The following is an 18186-nucleotide window of genomic DNA, read 5'->3' as shown; positions in this document are numbered from 1 at the left end:
AATTGGGCCCTAGGGGCGGTACCCTTGTCAGCTTCCTCCTGTGATTGGGCAGGCTTGGCCTCGGCCCCGCCTCCAGCCGCCGGCTGAGGGGCGGGAGTGCGCGAAGCGGTCGCAGGCCCTGGCGTGCTGCTGCTGCCTGGTGCGGCGACGGCGGGCGCGGTCGGTTTGGACCGGCCTCGGTTCCCCGCAGCTCTGCGTTTTTCCTGCCAGCCCCGTGTCATTTTGTCCCCATCTACGAGGGCTGGGGGGGGCGTCCGCCTCTCCTCAGATCTGGGGTTTTCATGGCGGCCTCGTAGCCCTGCCTCAGGTCGTCCTCCCTCCGCTTAGAGCTGGGCCCTTGTTGGGACTCCTTTCCGCTTTCGGACGTGGGGTCCTCAGTGCCGCTCACCGCAGCGTCCCCCAGCGTCGCTGCCCTGAGACTCACGCCCTCTCAGGTTGAGCTCTCCGGCCTCGTGCGCTGCAGCACCCACTCACCTCTCCTCAGCCAGAGTCGCCGCGCAGCCTTTGCGTTCACCTGTCCCAGCGGGGACCAGCCCAAGGTCACCCTGTTGGAGAGAGCTGAACCCCGGTCTCTCCTTTGGAGTCACTGCTCCCAAAGTCCCACCTGTGGGTCATGAGCCAGCCCCATGGGAGGTCAGGACTCTAAGTCAAAGGTCCAAAGTCAGGGACTCGTAGACTATACACCAATCCCAGTCCCAGCCCACGGCCAATAACTGGAAGACAGGAGGAATGTCACAGGGGAACTTTATTGAGAGGAAACATGGTCACACCCAGCAGACATGCTTTCCCTCTCTCCCATCCTTGGTCTTACTCTCACACACTCAATCACACAGACACACACTCATCCCAGCCTCCACCATACAGTCCAGCTCTCAGCCACAAGGGTGGGACACTCCTCAATTCCTAAGATCTTGGGGCAGAAGGGACGCAGGAGGGGAGACGAAGAGGCCCGGCTCCCGGGCAGGGCGGGAGAAAGGGGGTGCAGAGAGCAGGAGCGGGTGGGGTGACCAGCGGTCAGAGCACCTGACAGCACATGAAGTGTGGGATATTCTGGCTCCAGGTGGCCTCAGCTCTGCCGGTCCCTCTCCACGGAGCCTTCCTGAGCTGGGGGCAAAGCACTCAGGGAGAAGGAGCAGGCTTCCCACCCCACACTAGTCCTCTCTGCAGGGGGTGGGGGCTGGAGCGGGCAGGGCAGGGCAGGTCGCAGGCGTGGCTCAGCTCTGGGGCTCCTCCGGAGCCTCGCCCCCCTCTTCCCCAGCACTGTCGGCCGTCCACAGCGTCAGATTGTCTCGCAGCAGCTGCATGATGAGGGTGCTGTCTTTGTAGGAGTCCTCGCTGAGAGTGTGCAGGTCAGCCATGGCCTCATCAAAGGTGGTCTTGGCCAGCGAGATGGCCTCCTCAGGGACGTTGGCAATCTCATAGTGGAAGACAGAAAAGTTCAGTGCCAGGCCCAGGCGGATGGGGTTGGTGGGTGGCATCTCCTTCTTGCTGATGTCCATGGCCTCTTGGTAGGCTGCCCGAGCTGCGTTGATAATGCGCTTCTTGTCGTCACCTGTGGCCACCTCGGCCAGGTAGCGGTAGTAGTCACCTTTCATCTTCAGGTAGAAGACCCGGCCCTCAGCATCACCAGCCTCCTTGATGAGGTGGGAGTCCAGCAGGCCCAGCACAGTGTCGCATACACCCCGGAGCTCAGTCTCCACCTTGTCCCGGTACTCTCGCACCTCAGGGCCCTTTTCTTCTGAGCCCTCCTCGTTGCTTTTTTGCTCGATGCTGGACAGGACCCTCCAGGCAGCCCTCTGGCCGCCCACCACGTTCTTGTAGGCCACTGAGAGCAGGTTGCGCTCTTCGCAGGATAGTTCCTCACCCTTCTCCACGGCTCCCTTCATGAAGGCTGCCATGTCCTCATAGCGCTCGGCCTGCTCTGCCAACTTGGCCTTCTGGATCAGGCTGGCTCTCTCCATGGCTCTAGGGACAGATGGACAGGTGGCGAGCTAACTGGCTGCCTCAGGACCAATGCCGGACTGGGCTCTGTGGCTCTCCTGCTCTGTGCCTGCCTTTTGGCTGGGTGGCCTGGCCCAGAGGAGGGTGGGGAGGGGTAGGGGGTGGGACTGGGGCCCTGGACCTGCCTCCCTCTCCTCTCCACACCCTTTCCGGCTCTTCCTTAAAGGTAAAAGGGGGTGAGTCATCAGGACAGTTAGCGTCAGAAATGTGGGCGTGGGCCCCACCTGCATAGGCACCTTTCTGGGCTCCTGGCTGCCCCCTCTGTTCAGGGTTGCCATTACATGCCCATGTTAGGTAGCTCCCCAGTTTCTCAAATCGGATCCTCCTTCGTAGTGACCTTCTAGCCACCGAAGCACCCATAAGCCAGGTTCAAGAGAATGAGGCTCCTAATCCTGCTGGACATGTTTCCCCCTTGGTTCAGGTGAGGTAACTCATGCTTCGGTAGGGCTGTAGAGATTCCCAAGCATCTTCACAGCCACAACCTAATTTAATCCCTTTTTTACCCTTCTGTGGGAAACCCTGGTGGCGTAGTGGTTCAGTGCTATGGCTGCTAACGAACAGGTCAGCAGTTTGAATCGACCAGGTGCTCCCTGGAAACTCTACAGGGCACTCCTACCCTACCCTGTAGGGTCACTATGAGTCGGAATCGAGTCGAGGGGAGTGGGTTTGGTTTGTTTTTTTGGTACCCTTCTGTGAAATGTGCAGCACTGTGATTATTATTCCCACTTTAGAGATGGGAAAACTGAGTATAAGAGAAGGGTGAGATTAGCTCAGGGTCACACAGCTCTTTAATGTGGTGAAATCCATGTAAATTGTGCACTACAGATTAGTAAGTAAGCATAAGTAAGCCTGTGTGTACTTTGCTTATTGGGTAATCCATCCCTGCTCCTCAGGGTCCTGTCCCCTCTGAATTCCCAGAATGCAGGGGTGGCAGCTTTCAAGGTGCCACTTAATGAGGTATTTAAGAAGCGGCCACTGACGCTCCAACCCAGCCTTTGTAATTAGTCACCCAGTAGGTTTGTCAGACACCTTCCCCATCACAGCACAATTTTCTCTTTCAAGTCAGTGGCCTGTTGCCACTTGTTTGAGGATTTACCCTCTGGCTCTCGATGGCAGGCCAGATGCCCCCCCCTCCTGAAGCTGCCTGCCATCATGTATCAGTGGGGCTCATGGAGGGTGAGGGCCCAGCTCCTTGGCTGTCCCACTTTCCTGCTTGACTCAGCCTGCCTTCTGTCAGAGGTTGGGAAGCAGGCCACCTGGGTGCTCAGGCCTGTTTGGTCCCGCAGGGGGGATGCCGGCAACCTGAGGAGAAAGATAGGCTGAGAAGGTGGTGGTGACATATACCATTTTGGTTTATGGGGCAGAAATCCCAGCTGAGTGCTGTCTCCCCAGACCTGCCTCTCAGAAGTTTCCCTGTGCCACTGCCCAGGGCCCCACCTCTGACCCCTGACAGAGGTCTCAGAGATGGAGACTTCTCCCTTGCCAACCTTCTATCCCTGCTCAGTGGGCCCCTGTCCTTGAGTCAGCCAAGAGTTTCACCTAAGGGTATTGGCGCTGAGCCTATGAGGGTGGGTTCCTGCTTATCTGTCCTACCCCTAGCCAAAGCTCAGACGGGAGTCTGGGGTGGGGCTTCCCTTTCAGGGATTCTACCAGCCTAATCCTTGAAGCCAGACCATTTCATAGGCCTGGGCCTCCCCTGGTTCCTCTTAGTGTCTGAACACCCACCTTCCCCTCCTGGAGGGAAACTTAGGCCAGAACTCTGAGGCCCAAAGTTGAGCTCTGCCTCTTTGCCACGAGGGAGAGTAGAGACATGCCAAGGCTGATGCTACAGATTTTCTAAGGAGGTGGCAGGGAACTTAGGTTTGACCTCCCAAAGGCTTTTGCTTAAATCAAAGCACTGACACAAAAGACGATGGCAAGGAAATGTACCAAAACAGCAGCTTACAGACGGCATCTTTAGGTAGTGATGCTGAGTGATTCTTTTTCCTTTTGATTTTCCTATTCTCTCCAAATTTTCAATCATGAACATTTTTTTTTTTTTTAATGAGAGAGTCTAGAATCTTTGGAATGGGACTGCCTAGGCTCAATTTGTATAAGCTGTGTGGCCTTGGTCAAGTTACTTAACCTTGGTGAGCTTCAGTTTCTATACATGTAAAATGGGACTTCTGAGGTTCAAATGAGTTAATCGAAGCACTTAGCAGAGTGGATGGTAACTATTATTATGTGAAAAAACTCAGCCAGCTTTATTGTAAACATACACACAAAGCACTAACATGGAGCAGGATTCTATGAAATGAGGAAGGGCCCCAAACCAGGCCTCTGCTGAAGACCAGACCCTGTCCAGCCGGGTGTCCATGGCGGTAAAAAGGGTTTGCCCACAGGCTCCCCTCTCAAGATGGATAAGTGGTCAGATGTGCTCAGCCCTGCCTTCTCCTTCACCATCTAGGACATTCAAGGACCTTACTTGGCACTCATCAGCCAGCTTGGGCTTTCCCAAGTCCTAGGGGAAAGCTGGAGACCTTGGTACACTAGGAAGCTCGAAGGCAGAGCCTGGCACGTCTAGGAACTTTGGAGCTGTTTCTGTATCTAGAGAGGGAGCATTCTCTCCTCACCACCTAAACCAGGAGACCTGGTGGTGGTTCACCACAAGCTCCATGCCCTCAGCACAGCCCTGAGCGGGGGAAGAGAAGCCCCTTCACTCCTGGCCCCCATCTGCTGAAGCTCATAGAGGAATCTGGGAGCCTTGCTGCCTGATACCTCTGGCTGGCTCTGGCCTGTTGATCCTGACTCAGTTCCTGTCTCAGGCACCTCCCTTTGCCTCCGGGCCTCCATTTCCCAAGTCTAGGAGCCCAGGTGGGCAGGAGGCAGCAGGCCCTGGCAGGGCACAGAGCTCCACAGTCAGCCACCTGAGTCAGCAGAACAGGAGCTGGGGCTGCAGCCCAAAGGGGCTTTCCTCATCCTGCCCACCTCCCCACCCCTCTGCATAGCGTCCATCCCACCGGCAGGCTCAAGGCCTCTGGGCCCACAACCAATTCTTCTCAGCTGGTAATAACAGACTTTGAAGGGTTGTGACACACAAACCCAGCAACCAGTTGCTATTTAACTTCACTGAGAACAGAGGACAGGGCTCTCTGATTGTAGCAAGAGGGATTCTGGTCGGATTCCAGAAAGAATTTTCTAGGACATTTTTGTCATGGAATGATCAAACTCAATAGGTGACCAGAGGGGGCTATGGCATCTTCTTCCCCTGGTGAGTTGTGAGCCAGAGTTATCCAGCCAAGAGCTTATGGCATTAGTTGCCTTTGGGTGGGAACACTGGATAAATTTTAAGTGACTTCAGCTGTTCTCTTTCTCCTCAAGGCACTATGGTTTAAAGGACCCCATATCTCCTAGACCAATCCACTCTAGAAGACTGGAATTTGGGGAAAGACAATGGAATGTGGTCAGGGTGTGGAACTGCATCCCAGCTCTGTTACAGGCCTTGGGCAAGTCCCTTCCTGCCTCTGAGCCTCAGCTATCCAGTCAGTACAATAAGGAGGCCGGCCCGTATTACCTCTCAGCCCCTTGCTGGCTCTGACTTCTCTTTTAGGGTTTCTCCCCCTGAGATGCTCATCCTCCTGGAGAAGCCTCATTCATTCCTCAGGTAGTGCAGACAGGTCAGAGATTGGGCAGAGATCAGGTTCAAATCCTGGACTGGGTGCTTTATCAGCTGGGTGATCCTGGGTAAGTCCTGTGACTTCCCTGAGCCTTAGTTCCCTCATCTGTAAAAAGGCTGACACTACCTTCCCCACAGGTTAAGGTGAGAAAACGGGCCTGGCACTTGCCGAGTCCTTGGTAGCTGGTAGCTGTAATTATTTTTTAGCTCTTGGCACACTGTGTGTGTGTGTCTCAATGCGGAGCGGCTGCTGGAGAGAGACGGCTCCGTGAGATTTTTACCCTGGGCTGGGCTCAGTTCAGGGGCGTTTGACAGTTACAAAGGAGTTAATCCTTCTGTCTCAGCCTGGGCTGGGCCCTTTCAGAGTTCAGAGGTCAGCTAAGGCTGGGGGTTGGGTGGTCTCTAGAACCGTGACCAGGAGTTCTGGAGGGGCAAAGGCCACCCCTCTCTTGTTCCTTCTGGCTTCATCGTTTCTCTTTTTTTACTCTCCAGAGCCTAGTACAGAGCAGCACTCACAGGCTGGAACAAAGCTCGAGGTGAGGTAAGCCAGGTGTTCTCCTCCATACCCACTGCAGGCCCCACCCCAGGCCCAAAGTGAAGGTGGCACCAGACAGCGAGGACATGGCAAGAAGAGGGGAATCTTTATTTTGGTTAAAAAAAAGGTGCAGGGTACAGGACAGCAGATAAGCAGCCCCCAGCCCTGGGCTCAGCTGATTCCCTAGCTTGGGCTGCTTCCTCTAGTTCCTCTGGAGAACAGGGGCAAAGCAGAGCTTGGGTGATGCAGGGCTCATTCAACCCCAGCGCCTGGAGCACAGGGGCAGCAGCCTCCTGGCTTCCTACCTACTCCAGGTGGTGGGGGTGGAGTGGGCCGTGGGAACAGCGGCAAGTCAGTTGTGCTTAGAGCAGTCACCAAACTTGTTCAGCAGCGTCATCAACACCCCAGAGGGCTCCTGAAGAAACCTGCTCAGCTTGACTATGGCTATACCTGTTTCTTTTTATTTTACTTAGTGGGGGGGTCAGGCTGTAAGGCAAGATTCCTAGTCTTGACATCTTTCCAATCTGGGGAAGAGGGAGTAAAGCAGAGGTGGGGAGGGAGAGTCTCAGCAGGGTGCCTGCACTGTGCTGACAGCTGCATATGGCTTTCTACACTCTGACTGGCATGGAGTGGGGGCAGGGGCAAAGAGGCCAGCCCCTGGCCCCTATGGGAGGGGCCCTAGAGAGCAAACTTGTGGGGCAGGCTAGGGAGCAGACCCTGTAGGCACAGACGGTGGAGATGGGCCACAGGTTAGACAGGTAGAGGTGCCGGATGCCTGGCTCCCCCCAGGCCACTCCTGGAGAGGCAGAGAGCAGCGGTCCTCAGGAGGTCCTTAAGCCCCAGCAAACACTGGAGATCCCCGGCAGGGCAGCAAAGAAGGAGAAGAGAGAGGGTTAGCGGGATTGAGAGGCAAGAGGAGGCCTGCCATAGTACCTGCCTCTCCACCAGAGAAGGGCCAGGGCTGGGGCAGCAGGCAACGAAGCAGGAGAGAAAACAGGCAGGTGAGAAAGCTCAGCAGGGATAGAAAGCCAGGACGCAGGAGTGTTAGTGACCGAGGGACCCTGCACACCAGGACGTCACCAGAACAGGCCCAAGCACCTCAGAGCAGGTACCCCAGCCTCACCCTTGACCTCCTGCTCCAGTTGGAGAGCGGGTGTGTGTGAAGATATTTCCTCAGTCCAGAATGGGGCTGGGCGCTTAGCCTTGCCCCTCCACCCTGACCCTCCTGCTTAGGGGGCAGCCCTGGGGGTCCTACCACCGCCAGCATACACACCACACCACACCACACACCAGACAGATGAGTGGGATCCATGGGGTTGGTGAGCATGCGATGAGGATGAGATGGCGTGTGAGGGGAGTGGGCAGTGCTGGCCAACAGGAGAGATACAGTCTTACCAGCTAACCCTCTGCAAAGGGGCCTGTTAGCTCCCCTCAGGCTGTGCAGGAGATGGCAAAATCCTGACAGGTGTCCTCCTGGGGAAGATACCAGAGAGGTGGGCCAGTGTTACGAGTTGTCTGAACAGGCCCTGCTGCCCAGGTGGTGGGGGGTAGCTGGGGAGGTCCTGCTCTCAAATTGGAATCTACTGTCTCATAATTTTTTTTTTTTTTTAGCTGGACAAGTAAGTGGGAATTAGGAGGAAAGGCAGCGGGGAAGATGAGCTTGAGGGTCTCTAAGCCCCCGAGGCAGGGGAAGGTGGAGGAGATGAACAGGGGACAGGATGAGCCCATCTCTCACACCCATGGGGGCCCAGCTGCAGCCCTCCCTGCTCTGCCTCCACCAGAGAGAGCACCAGTGAGGTGGGAACTTTGGTCACATCGCCAGGTTGCTTGCCTCTCTCTGTCTCCCCAGGAAAGACCCAAGTTTGGCTGAAAGAACAGAGGGTTGTCAGCTGGGGCCTCAGCAAAGGAAAAGCAAATAAAAACCAAACCAAAGCAAATCAACTCTTAAAAACAAAAGTTTTATTACAGGCAAGGAACAAAGAATACTGGCTTAAATAAAAGACAGGTGGGGCCCCCTCCCCACCTCCCAGGGCCACTGCAGCAGCGATGACCCAGGGCACTGAGGCTGGGGAGAAGCTGTTTCTCCCAGACAGGTTCCTCTGTGGCTGCCATTTCCCAGCCCTATGACACACTAGCCTCTGGAGTGAAGAAGGGCAAGATCTGGGGGCTTCCTGTGTCACTTTCCAAGGGTGTCACCCACTTAAAGGGCAAAGGAGGGAGACATAGGGACAATTTTCTATCTATTTTGGTAAGACACTATAGCTCCCAGTAGAGAAGGACATCCTATGAGTTTCAAGCCTAGGTTTAGGCCAATCTTCACTGGCCTTGGCCACCACCCCTTCCTTCCTCTTCTCTGGATGGAAGCCCCCAGCTAGCAGACACCTTGATCTCTAGTCCCTGGTACTAGGTCCCATCCTCAGATCTGGGAGGGGGATGTGTGGCTTGTAGGATGGCAGCCACTCCCCATACTGCCATCACCCCACCCACCACGCCCTGCCTCAGCCTGTCTGGGCAGGTCTCAGCTGGAAGCCTAACCTGGGGGCTGGGTGGTGGTGGGGTGGTGGCAGAGTCCCCCCTGCTGGTTGTCTGAAGTCGAATAGGAGGGTGGGGGCTGAGCCCCAGGGGGAACCAGGAATCTCTAGAAACCAATGCACATGCTTTCCACCCCCATGGCACAGGCCGCTCCACTGCTGCCGCCTGTCACCCAAGGGGCCCAGCGGGGAGGGGGCAGCCCAGGGGATGTGGGGAAGGGGGAGCCAGCCACATTCGTGCACGGGCACACACAGATGCACACACACACTCGCTCACTCATAGCCAGAAGGTCTCCTGTAATAAAGTTATTAAAACCAACTTGTTTTCTGATAACCTTTAACCTGGCACTACACAGACAGCAATGTGGCTTTTTTTTTTTTCTTCCTTCTATTTAAAAAATGCTATGTAGAAAAGAGGTCTATAAAATTGTGCAAAATATCCAGCATTAATAAACCCGTTTCAAGTATTGCCAGCATGATTATAACCTGCCGGAGCCCAGGCCTGACTTGGGAGGGACGTGGAGTGGGCCGGCTAGGATCCCTTGGAGAGCCCTCCATAGGCAGGGGGAGGACAAGGCCCCCTTCCTAGTGCACTGCCCAGGAACTGCAAAGGAGCTGAGGCTTTGGGTGCCTGGCTGGCTGACTGGTTCAGCTTCCTCTGACATAGACGGCTGCCCTCCCACTCCCAATTCTACCCTCTCTACCTGGAACCCCAGCTCTATCTCATTGGCCAACTCAATACAAAAAAAAAAATATATATATATATATATCACAAAAAGAATCAAGAAGCCCACACACCAAAGCAGCCCGCGGAGGCTTGGAGGGTTCCTCTCCCACAGCCCAGCCCATTGTCCAGAGCTGACTTTGCTCATTATCCCACCTTTCGCCCCGAGGACCTGGCTTAGAAAGGCTCCAGGAGCTCTCCTGACTGGGCGGCTTTGCGCTCAGCTCACACCCTCATTCACATAGGGCTCATCCTGGCACAGGCAGAGACCAGGCGTGGTCCCCTTGGTGGCTTTCAGAGGCTCTGGCCTCTCTCGTCATTCCTGCCACTGATCAGCTGGGGGAATCTAGTGCCCAAGGCCATGGGGACCTGGGTTTGGGGAGCAGAAGGTACAGCCACGGAACAGTTTGGGGAGAGGTGGGAAATAAATACGAAAAGACTTGAGTCTTTGGCAGCTCTGCTTCCCTCAGGCGGAATGGGGAGGGTCCCAGCAGGTGTAGAGGGCAGCAGGTGAGTGCGGAAGGGCAGACAGGCCAGCAGGTGGCAAGTACTGAGCCCCATTCAAGGATGGCCTCCTACCATGCTGGCATCAGGCTTGGCTCCGCAGGCTGGTTCTTCACTTCTGATGGGCGAGGGCAGCACCGTGTCAGACTGCACAAATCCCCTCCGGTCAATCAGGCTTCCAAACACAAAGCAGGGACACATGAGGGCTCTGTCCAACACCACAGTCACTACTGGAGCAGCCCAGAGGGCAGAGGACAGGGTCCACTCAAGGAAAAGTCCCAGCCCCAGAAAGTCTGAGGACAAGGGAGCTGCTCTCAACTTGGAGATTCAAGACCCTGCCTTTCTAGAAGGTCTCTCTTTACCCTTTCGTCACCTCGCTGTTGGCCACAGTTTATTTGGATTGATCCACCTGTCTAAAGCAATGAAAGGGCATTTGGGGACAGTGAGATTTCTACTGTGTCTCTCCCCAAGGCAGGATGGGTGGCAGGGGTGTTGGGGGGAGTCTGTGGTGAAGTCTTAGTTCAGCAGTGTGGTCTGTAAGTTAACTTCCGTTCTGGCACTCTGGCGCCCCCTGGTGTCAGGATGGACACAGGGAGCTTTCCAGCAGGGCTGAGCCACCTCGGTTATCTGCCAGGATAGAGGGTGGAGGCCCCACCCAGTTAAGGCACCAGAAGGGCAGCGTTGCTCAAGCTTGGCCAGAATTTTTATTGTAGTTATCCCTGGTGGGTAGGATTACATGTAATATCTAATCCACTTCTTTCTAAAATTTTGTGTTTAACTTTTTCTACAATGAGCACATGGGATTAAAAATTACAAATCTCCACAAAACTTTTATCTGACAAAGGCCCTGAGTGCCGTCACCAGAGGATCGCTGACAGAGGGTGTCTGTGGTGTGGGGGGGGGGGGGTCAGCTCATACCCAGACCCTCTCTGAGATGAGTGGGACCTCATAGGGCCATCCCCCATTGCCAGGCCAAACACTGTGGCCTTTCTCTCTTGCTTACCTGGGAGGTAGGGGGCCGCAGAGCACAGCACAGCAGTTGGCGATAACACTTTTATGGCTGTACGGGTTGACGGAGGCCTCACCGCCCCTCTTGCTGGACCATGAGCCTTTGATCTACAAGCAAGGAGGCGGCCTGGGTCAGGTACCTCCCTTTGCTTCACTTTTCTAGGAGGGAGGTCTAGAGGCTGGGGAAAGCTGGTTAGACTACAAGAGGACATGACTTTAACCCAGGGCCATTCAGTGAGGATGTGGGGGACCCTGTACAGATTAGGAAGCCCCCAACTAGGACAGAAGACAGAGCAGAGCTAAAGAGAAGCCTTCACAAAACTTTTTGGGTGAATCTTCCCTTCCCCTGGCCAGCCACCCAAGAGGAAGGGCAGTACAAGGGCAGAGGGCTCAGGCTGACCTGGCTGTGAACGTTGGCCCCGCCACCAACCAGCTGTATGTCCCCGGACAGATCATCACTAAGTCTCAATCCTCATTTGAGAAACAGGAGCAATGATACCAACTCTCTGACAGCCTTGCTGGAGCCTTAAATGAGATCCTGGCCATCCTAGCTCTGTGCAGTCAGCTACTGAAGATGCTGTGGAGTTTGCAGTAAAGAATACCCGCTTGACTCTAACCCAGTGCTCTGAACTAATGTGGCCACAATGCCCCTTTGCGTGTAGCCCCTAATAACATCTTATAGAATCAGGATCCAGGAAACCACTGTGGAAGATGCTGGTTGATGTCATTTTTGCTCCTTACCCATCACCCAGCTCATGACACACTGTCATGTGTGTTCAGTTTCCCAGAATGAGAGGTGAAGGTCAAAGAATGTATTTTCTACCAGATGGTAGGTCTCTGATCTGCATCAGATGGTCACCTCTGGAAGAGATACTCTCATTTGCTTTTCTATTGTTTGCGAAGATGGCCAGGGGAGGTCAGGTCTTGCCCAGGGCTAAGCACACAGTGGGTGCTCAAACAATGCTTGTTGGTGGAGGTCTGTGTAACAGCAGGTAGGGAGTGTCAATGGAGACCCACTGTCCTGTCCTGGCTGTTCCCTTCTATAGGGATACCTCTGGGAGCCCTAGGGACATCCTGAGAACAGTCAAGTCTCTGCTGGCTCTAAGTGCAGCGTGACAGAGCACAGAAAACATGGTCGTGACTTCTGGGCATCAATCCTGGCTCTGCCCCTTCCAAGTCATGTGACCTTGGGACAAGTCACTCATGTGTCAAATGAGGAAAATGTACCCCCATTACTTCTGCCTCAGGGTTGGCAAAATGCCCCAAAGAGATGACGGGAGCTGAATGAACTCTGTAAACAGTAATGTGCTGGCCACACATAATGACTGTTATGGTGTGTGTGCCACCCCTCATGGGGTTGTGGAGAAAAGCAACTTGGGGCCTTCAGCACCAGCACTGAGGGTCCAAGGCACGTAGGAGCCCCAGAAGTTGTGACCCTGGAAGGAGAAATGTGGCTGCCTCATGCCTCCGCCCATGTTTTCCCAGCAGTCTCTGGGTCAGGGCTGCACCATGGCAGCTACTGCCTCCCTCAGCCCTGCCTCCTTCAGAGGATCCTGCCCAGGAGCAAGGCGCCCACTCCAGCCTTACTCACATCTTCGTTCGTTGTCAGGTTGGAGGCAACGAGGTAAGTGTGAAACCCTGAGAGGCCCAGGATGGACCAGATGGAGAAGAAGCAGATCACCAGCTCCAGCACAGTGGGCAGGAAGTCAAGGACTCACATGGGGGTCAGAGCTGCGGGTGTGGGGCAAGGAGCCTCCCCTGGGCCTGGGAGCTGATCGTGGTTGGCCTTTCTCACCTAGCCTCCTATGGAACTATTTCCCCAGAAAGGAGAAATGTTTTGTAACCAAGCCCTTCCTCTAGCTCATTTGCCACTTCTCAGAAGGCTCATCTCCTGAGCCTTAAGGAGGGTGTGGGAGCCACCCTCAAAAGAAGGATGAGACCAAGGTGCTGTGTGGCAGAGGGAAATGAGACACAAAGAACTGCAGGAATGACATGTTCTAGGTAGCTTGGTGGTGTCTTAAAGGACATGCTCTCTCCCAAGCCTCTGAAGAGAGGACTGTGACTCCTGAGAGCTCTTGGCCACCCTGGCCCCATAATATGCCATTTAGGATCCGCACGGAGTATTGGGAGTGGCCACCCTGATCCCGCAATGGACCAGTAAGGATCAGCACAGAGTACTGTGAACAGAAGCAGCTGGTGTACTGGACTCTATTGGACAAGCATGCGTTCTACACCAATCCCCTGTGTTTACAGATGAGACGTGGGGACCCGCCACAGTGATGGGGCCTCGTGTTTCCACCAGGGCACCAACTAGCTGACAAAGGATATCTCGCTGGTGTCTCCTTCAGAGTGGAGAGGAAGTTGCTTCTCTGAGAGCCTGGGAAGGAAGAAACAGGAGGGGACACAGCTCAGACAGGTGGTGACCACAGCCCCTTGATTTGGCAGTGCCAGCTGGTCTGCTCCTCCTGCCCCCCTCCCCCGACTCACGCAATGTCAGGTGGGTGACCACGCAGGCGAAGATGAAGGCTGTCAGGAATGAGAGGGAGAGAATAAATGCGTAGAAGAAGCGGTAGTTCCGTCTTCCCACACAGTTGCCCACCCAGGGGCAGTGATGGTCAAACCGTTCTGGAAAAGGACAAGGGGAGACGGTTAGTATCTGCCGGGCCTACAGCCAGCACAGGTGCTTGGAGGCCTCACCCCCAGCTGGGGTGTTCCCACCCCATTCACTCTCTCCACACTAGCCAACTCTCAGTTCCTTGGACACACCCTGCTGCTGGCCCTTTGTACACTTGTTCCCACTGGCTCACACTGCTTCTCCTGTCTCTTTACCTGGTGAACAGAGATTCCTCCTTCATGTCTCAGCTTCAAAGCCATTTCCTAAGAGAGGCTCTGACCCCAGGCGAGGTGGGGGCCCCTGTCATCTGCCCCTGTTGCCCTGGCACTTCTCTGGCAGCACTTTGCCCGTGTGTGTTTTTATCATTGATGAGTTGGCCAATTACCCCTGCTTGATTATAAGCTCCACGGGGTGGTGGCTGTGTTGGCCTCAAACCATGCTGAAGCCCCAGGGCCTGGTACAGAGAAGACCCACAAAAAGTACATGTCGCCTGACCTGCTACCTCGGCCATACACAGACAGCCAATGAACCGTCTCTTCTCTGTAACTAGAGGCCGGGGCAGGGACTGGGCCGCTAGGTAACTCCTGGAGCAGCAGCATTGCTGGGCCAGGTCAGAGGGCTGAGCTCACAGCAGTGCTATGTCTCTGGAAGTGGAGTCACACCCAGACTAGTGAGGAAAGTCCCCTGTAGGAATGTGGGTCACAGGCCCATTGGAGATCTTATGCCAGGGCTAGCGCCCTTTGCAGGGGGTGGGTGGGGCAGATTCTCAGGGATGAATGATGCCCACTGAGTCACCCACTCCACAGCCTGCCGTCATGGGGTGTTCCCTACTGTTCTCTTGTTGAGCTGGCCTCATGAGCTCACCGCCCTAAGAACTGTGCACAGTCACCATGGTTCAGCTCCCCAGTCCTCGCACACAGCGTTTCTCTTACAACACCCTCCCAGGGGCCACCCCCAGTCCCCATAGGAGCCACATGGCCTCTGGAGAATGGGGAGAGGGGACCAAACAGAATTTGGTTCCCCAGCAACCACTGCAGGTGGGGACAGGAGCCGAGATCCCAACCCTGGTTACATTCTCTACACCTCTCCAGCTTAAACTCCTCTGTTCCTAGATTCTTGTCCCTTCCAAACCCTGGGAATCTGATCAAAGTCCTTTAGTATGGTGGGCCCTGGGCCACCAGATGGTACAGCGTTCTCTTCTCAGCCCAAACACATCTGGAGTGTTACTGCCCTAGCCTCTGGTTCTTGGAAACTTGGACCTACTGGGGACCAGGCTGAGCCTGGGAGAAGGGGTTCAGAGCCTCTCTGTGTCCGCCCCACACATCAGAACTGGGGGAAAGGAATCCACCAACCCTGGGCTGAAGCCAGGACACCTCTGGCCATATTCAGAGCCCCTCACCTTCCTCAGGTAGAGAAAATCTGGGGGAATCAGACTTCCTGCCCAGCCCTGGATATTTCAGACCGTCTCCCCCTTGGCCCCTCATCCCCAGGATCTGGTCTCTCTCAGGGATCCTCACACTGCATCCCAACCCGCTGGCTCCCACTCACCCACACAGTTGTCGCAGACACTGCAGTGTGAGGTCCGGGGTGGCCTAAACATCTTGCAGGTGAAGCAGTACTTCAGCTTCACCATCTGCCCGTTGATCATGACCTCTCGGGTCCGAGGGGGCGGCCGGTACGTGGAACTGCCCGTGTTGTCTGAAGGTGGGAGGAGAGAAAGGTGGGGGATGGTCAAGGCAGCACAAAGCCAGGAGCCCCAGCTGCAGCGAAGCCTCTGCTGCCTGGCTGGGACAGGAGAAGCCTTAGGGAACCTATTTCCTGGGAACAAACATTGGGGTAAGATGCCTGGTCTAAGGCAGGGATAAGCAGTAAGAGCTGCTACCATGTACTTGTACTGAGCATTTGCTGTGTGCAGGCACTAAAGCTTTACATACCCACTCTCCTGCCTGCTGCCCTTAACACAACTCACTCTGAGAAGGGCTAGCAGAGAAGGAAACCCCAGGAAGGTTTAGTGAGGTTTATCAGAATCAAATCAAGGCCACATGTAAGTTTCAGTTTCCAGGAGGTTCGGGGGTGGGGAAACAACGTAAATAACACCACGAGGAGACAATCAGACAAATCTAGAATGTGGAACACCTGCAAGACCACTGGCCTGATCTCTACACAAAGTCAATGTCACTTATAATAAGAGAGGAGAGATGGTTGTAAATTAAGAGATTTTGGGGGCATAACAGATGCAATGCATGACCCTTGCCTGGATTGTTTTTTTTTGGGGAAAAAAAACTCAGAACAACAAAAGATATTTGGAGGGCAAGTGAGGAAATTTGATTATAGACTAGAAATTAGGGAATAATTTTCCAGTGTGTGAAAATGGAATTGTGGTATGGAGGAGACTATCCTGAGATTTTGAAGAGACATGTTGAAACGTTCATGGGAAAAGTGTCTATGATGACTGTAATTTACTATGATGGGGTTTAATAAGAACAAACAAACAAAATATATGTGCGTGTGTGTGTGTAGAACAAATACAACACACTATCGACAACTGCTGAATCTAGACAGGTAATGTATAGGAATTCGTCATACTAATTCTTCCCTTAATATTGTAAAGGAATTCATTCCTTCTAAATTAATCTGTAGTTTCAACACAGTCCTGATAAGAAAATCTTAGTAGGTTTCTTGTGGAAATTGACAAACTCATTCTAAAATTCATACAGAAATGCAAACGGCCAAGAATAGCCAAGGTACTCTTGACAAAGAGGAATAAAGCCACAGGACTTGGCCCACCATGTATCAATACCTATAATAAAGGTATAGTACTTACGACAACCTGGTTTTGGTGCGAGGGTGAAAACACTGACCAATGTAACAGAGAGAGAATCCAGAAACAGACCCACAGCTACAAGATCATATGGTTTATGACAAGGGCAACACTGCAGGAAGGAGGATGGTCTTTCACAACATACAGTGCTGGTCCACTGGATATATACATGGGAAAAGTACATGTATACCCCTGCCTTACACCACACACAAAATTCAATTCCAGATGGACTGCAACTCTAAATAAGAAAGATATAATAACAAAGTTTTGCATAAGAAAAATAGGAGAACGTCTTTGTGACTTTGGAGTAGACAAAGACTCCTTTTGAAGACACAAAGGAGTTAATCATAAAAGAACAATTTGATAAACTGGATAATACTCAAATTAAGAACTTCTGTTCCTCTAAATACATCATTAAAAGAATAAAAATGTGACCTTCAAAGGAGAAGATATTTATAATATGTTTATCTGACAAAGGACTTCCATCCAGAATATATACAGAAAAAGTCAGACCTGAATAGAAAAAAGATGAAAGAGGATATCCAAATGGCCAATAAGCACATGAAGAGGTGCGCACCTTCACTGGTCATCAGGAAATGCAAATTGAAACCATAATATGTTACCACTACACAAGCACCAGAATGGCTAAAATGAAATTAAAAAAAAAGGGGGGGGGGTGACGGACACAAGAGTTGGTGAAAATGTAAAAAACTCTCATATGACCACCTTGGAAAACTATTTGGCAATAACTACCAAAGCCGAGCATGTCATATCCATGAATGCCCCCTCCTAGGCACTCCTAGGTAGCTACCCAACAGACATGTGCATGGTATGATATGAGCCAAAAGACTTGTACAAGAATGTTCACAGTAGCAATTCTAATAACAGCCAGAACTGGAAGTATCTATGCCCATCAATAATAGAATAGATTAAAAAAGGACAGTATATTCACACAAAAGACCCCTAGTGGTGCAGTGGTTAAGCTCTCAGCTGTAAGGTCAGTGGTTCCAACCCACCACCCACTCCGCAGGAGAAAGATGTGGCAGTCTGCTTCCGTAAAGACTACAGCCTTAGAAACCCTATGGGGCAGTTCTACTCTGTCCTATGGGGATGCTATGAGTTGAAATCAACTTGATGGCAAGGGGGTTTCTATTCACACAATGGAATTCTATACAGCAATGAAAATGAACGATCCTCAGCTACACACAGCAATATGAATGAATCTCATAAAGGCCAGGTCAAGTGAAGAAATCAGACCCTAAATGCTCTAAAACAGACAAAACTAATCTATGATTAGAAGTCAGCACCATGGTTACCCTTGGAGGGGTGACAGTGATTGGAAAGGGCACCAGGGGGCTCCTGGGACACCAGTCATGCGCTGTTTCTTGATCTGGGCACTGATTACATGTATATTCAGTCTGTGAATTCAGTCTGTCCTTGATGTTATCCCACAACTCACTAATATCATACTTGAAGAAAGCAAAAGGTCATTAAAAAGACAGGAAAGAAAAAAAAATAAGACAAAAATGGATGTCAGAAGAGACTCTCAAACTTGCTCTTGAACGTAGGGTAGCTAAAGCAAAAGGAAGAAATGATGAACTAAAAGATGTGAACAGATTTCAAAGGGCAGCTGGAGAAGACAAAGTAAAATATGACAACAAAATGTGCAAAGACTTCGAGTTAGACAATCAAAAGGGAAGAATATGCTCAGCATTTCTCAAGCTGAAAGAAGTGAAGAAACAATTCAAGCCTCCAGTTGCAATACTGAAGGATTCTATGGGCAAAATATTGAA

The 18186-nt window shown here is 52.8% G+C and overlaps 2 protein-coding genes across 2 annotated transcripts in view; both read right to left on the bottom strand.

Moving 5' to 3' along the window:
* Positions 1-204: 204 nt before the first annotated feature.
* SFN (stratifin) lies at positions 205-8028 on the bottom strand. The gene is made up of 2 exons (XM_064281545.1): positions 7587-8028; positions 205-1965 (listed from the first exon to the last, which is right to left on the bottom strand). The coding sequence occupies exon 2, from the start codon at positions 1959-1961 to the stop codon at positions 1215-1217; it is 747 nt and encodes a 248-aa protein (XP_064137615.1). The 5' UTR covers positions 1962-1965; positions 7587-8028; the 3' UTR covers positions 205-1214.
* A 105-nt stretch (positions 8029-8133) lies between these two features.
* The window catches only part of ZDHHC18 (zinc finger DHHC-type palmitoyltransferase 18), a 32298-nt gene continuing 22245 nt past the window's right edge, over positions 8134-18186 (bottom strand). The window contains exons 3-8 of the mRNA XM_064281544.1: positions 15121-15270; positions 13446-13583; positions 13287-13335; positions 12550-12652; positions 10954-11066; positions 8134-10125 (exon numbers count right to left, since the gene is read on the bottom strand). Coding sequence (XP_064137614.1) covers positions 10008-10125; positions 10954-11066; positions 12550-12652; positions 13287-13335; positions 13446-13583; positions 15121-15270 — 671 coding nt within the window. The 3' untranslated portion in view covers positions 8134-10007. The remainder of the gene's footprint in view (positions 10126-10953; positions 11067-12549; positions 12653-13286; positions 13336-13445; positions 13584-15120; positions 15271-18186) is intronic.

This window comes from Loxodonta africana, chromosome 3, assembly GCF_030014295.1.
Source record: "Loxodonta africana isolate mLoxAfr1 chromosome 3, mLoxAfr1.hap2, whole genome shotgun sequence".
NCBI lineage: Eukaryota > Metazoa > Chordata > Mammalia > Proboscidea > Elephantidae > Loxodonta > Loxodonta africana.
Note: the sequence above shows the minus strand (reverse complement) of the source record. Positions and strands in the feature narration are given on the sequence as shown.

Coding starts and splice junctions, on each gene's coding strand:
- SFN (XM_064281545.1), bottom strand. CDS start 1,961: ATGGAGAGAGCCAGCCTGATCCAGAAGGCCAAGTTGGCAGAGCAGGCC.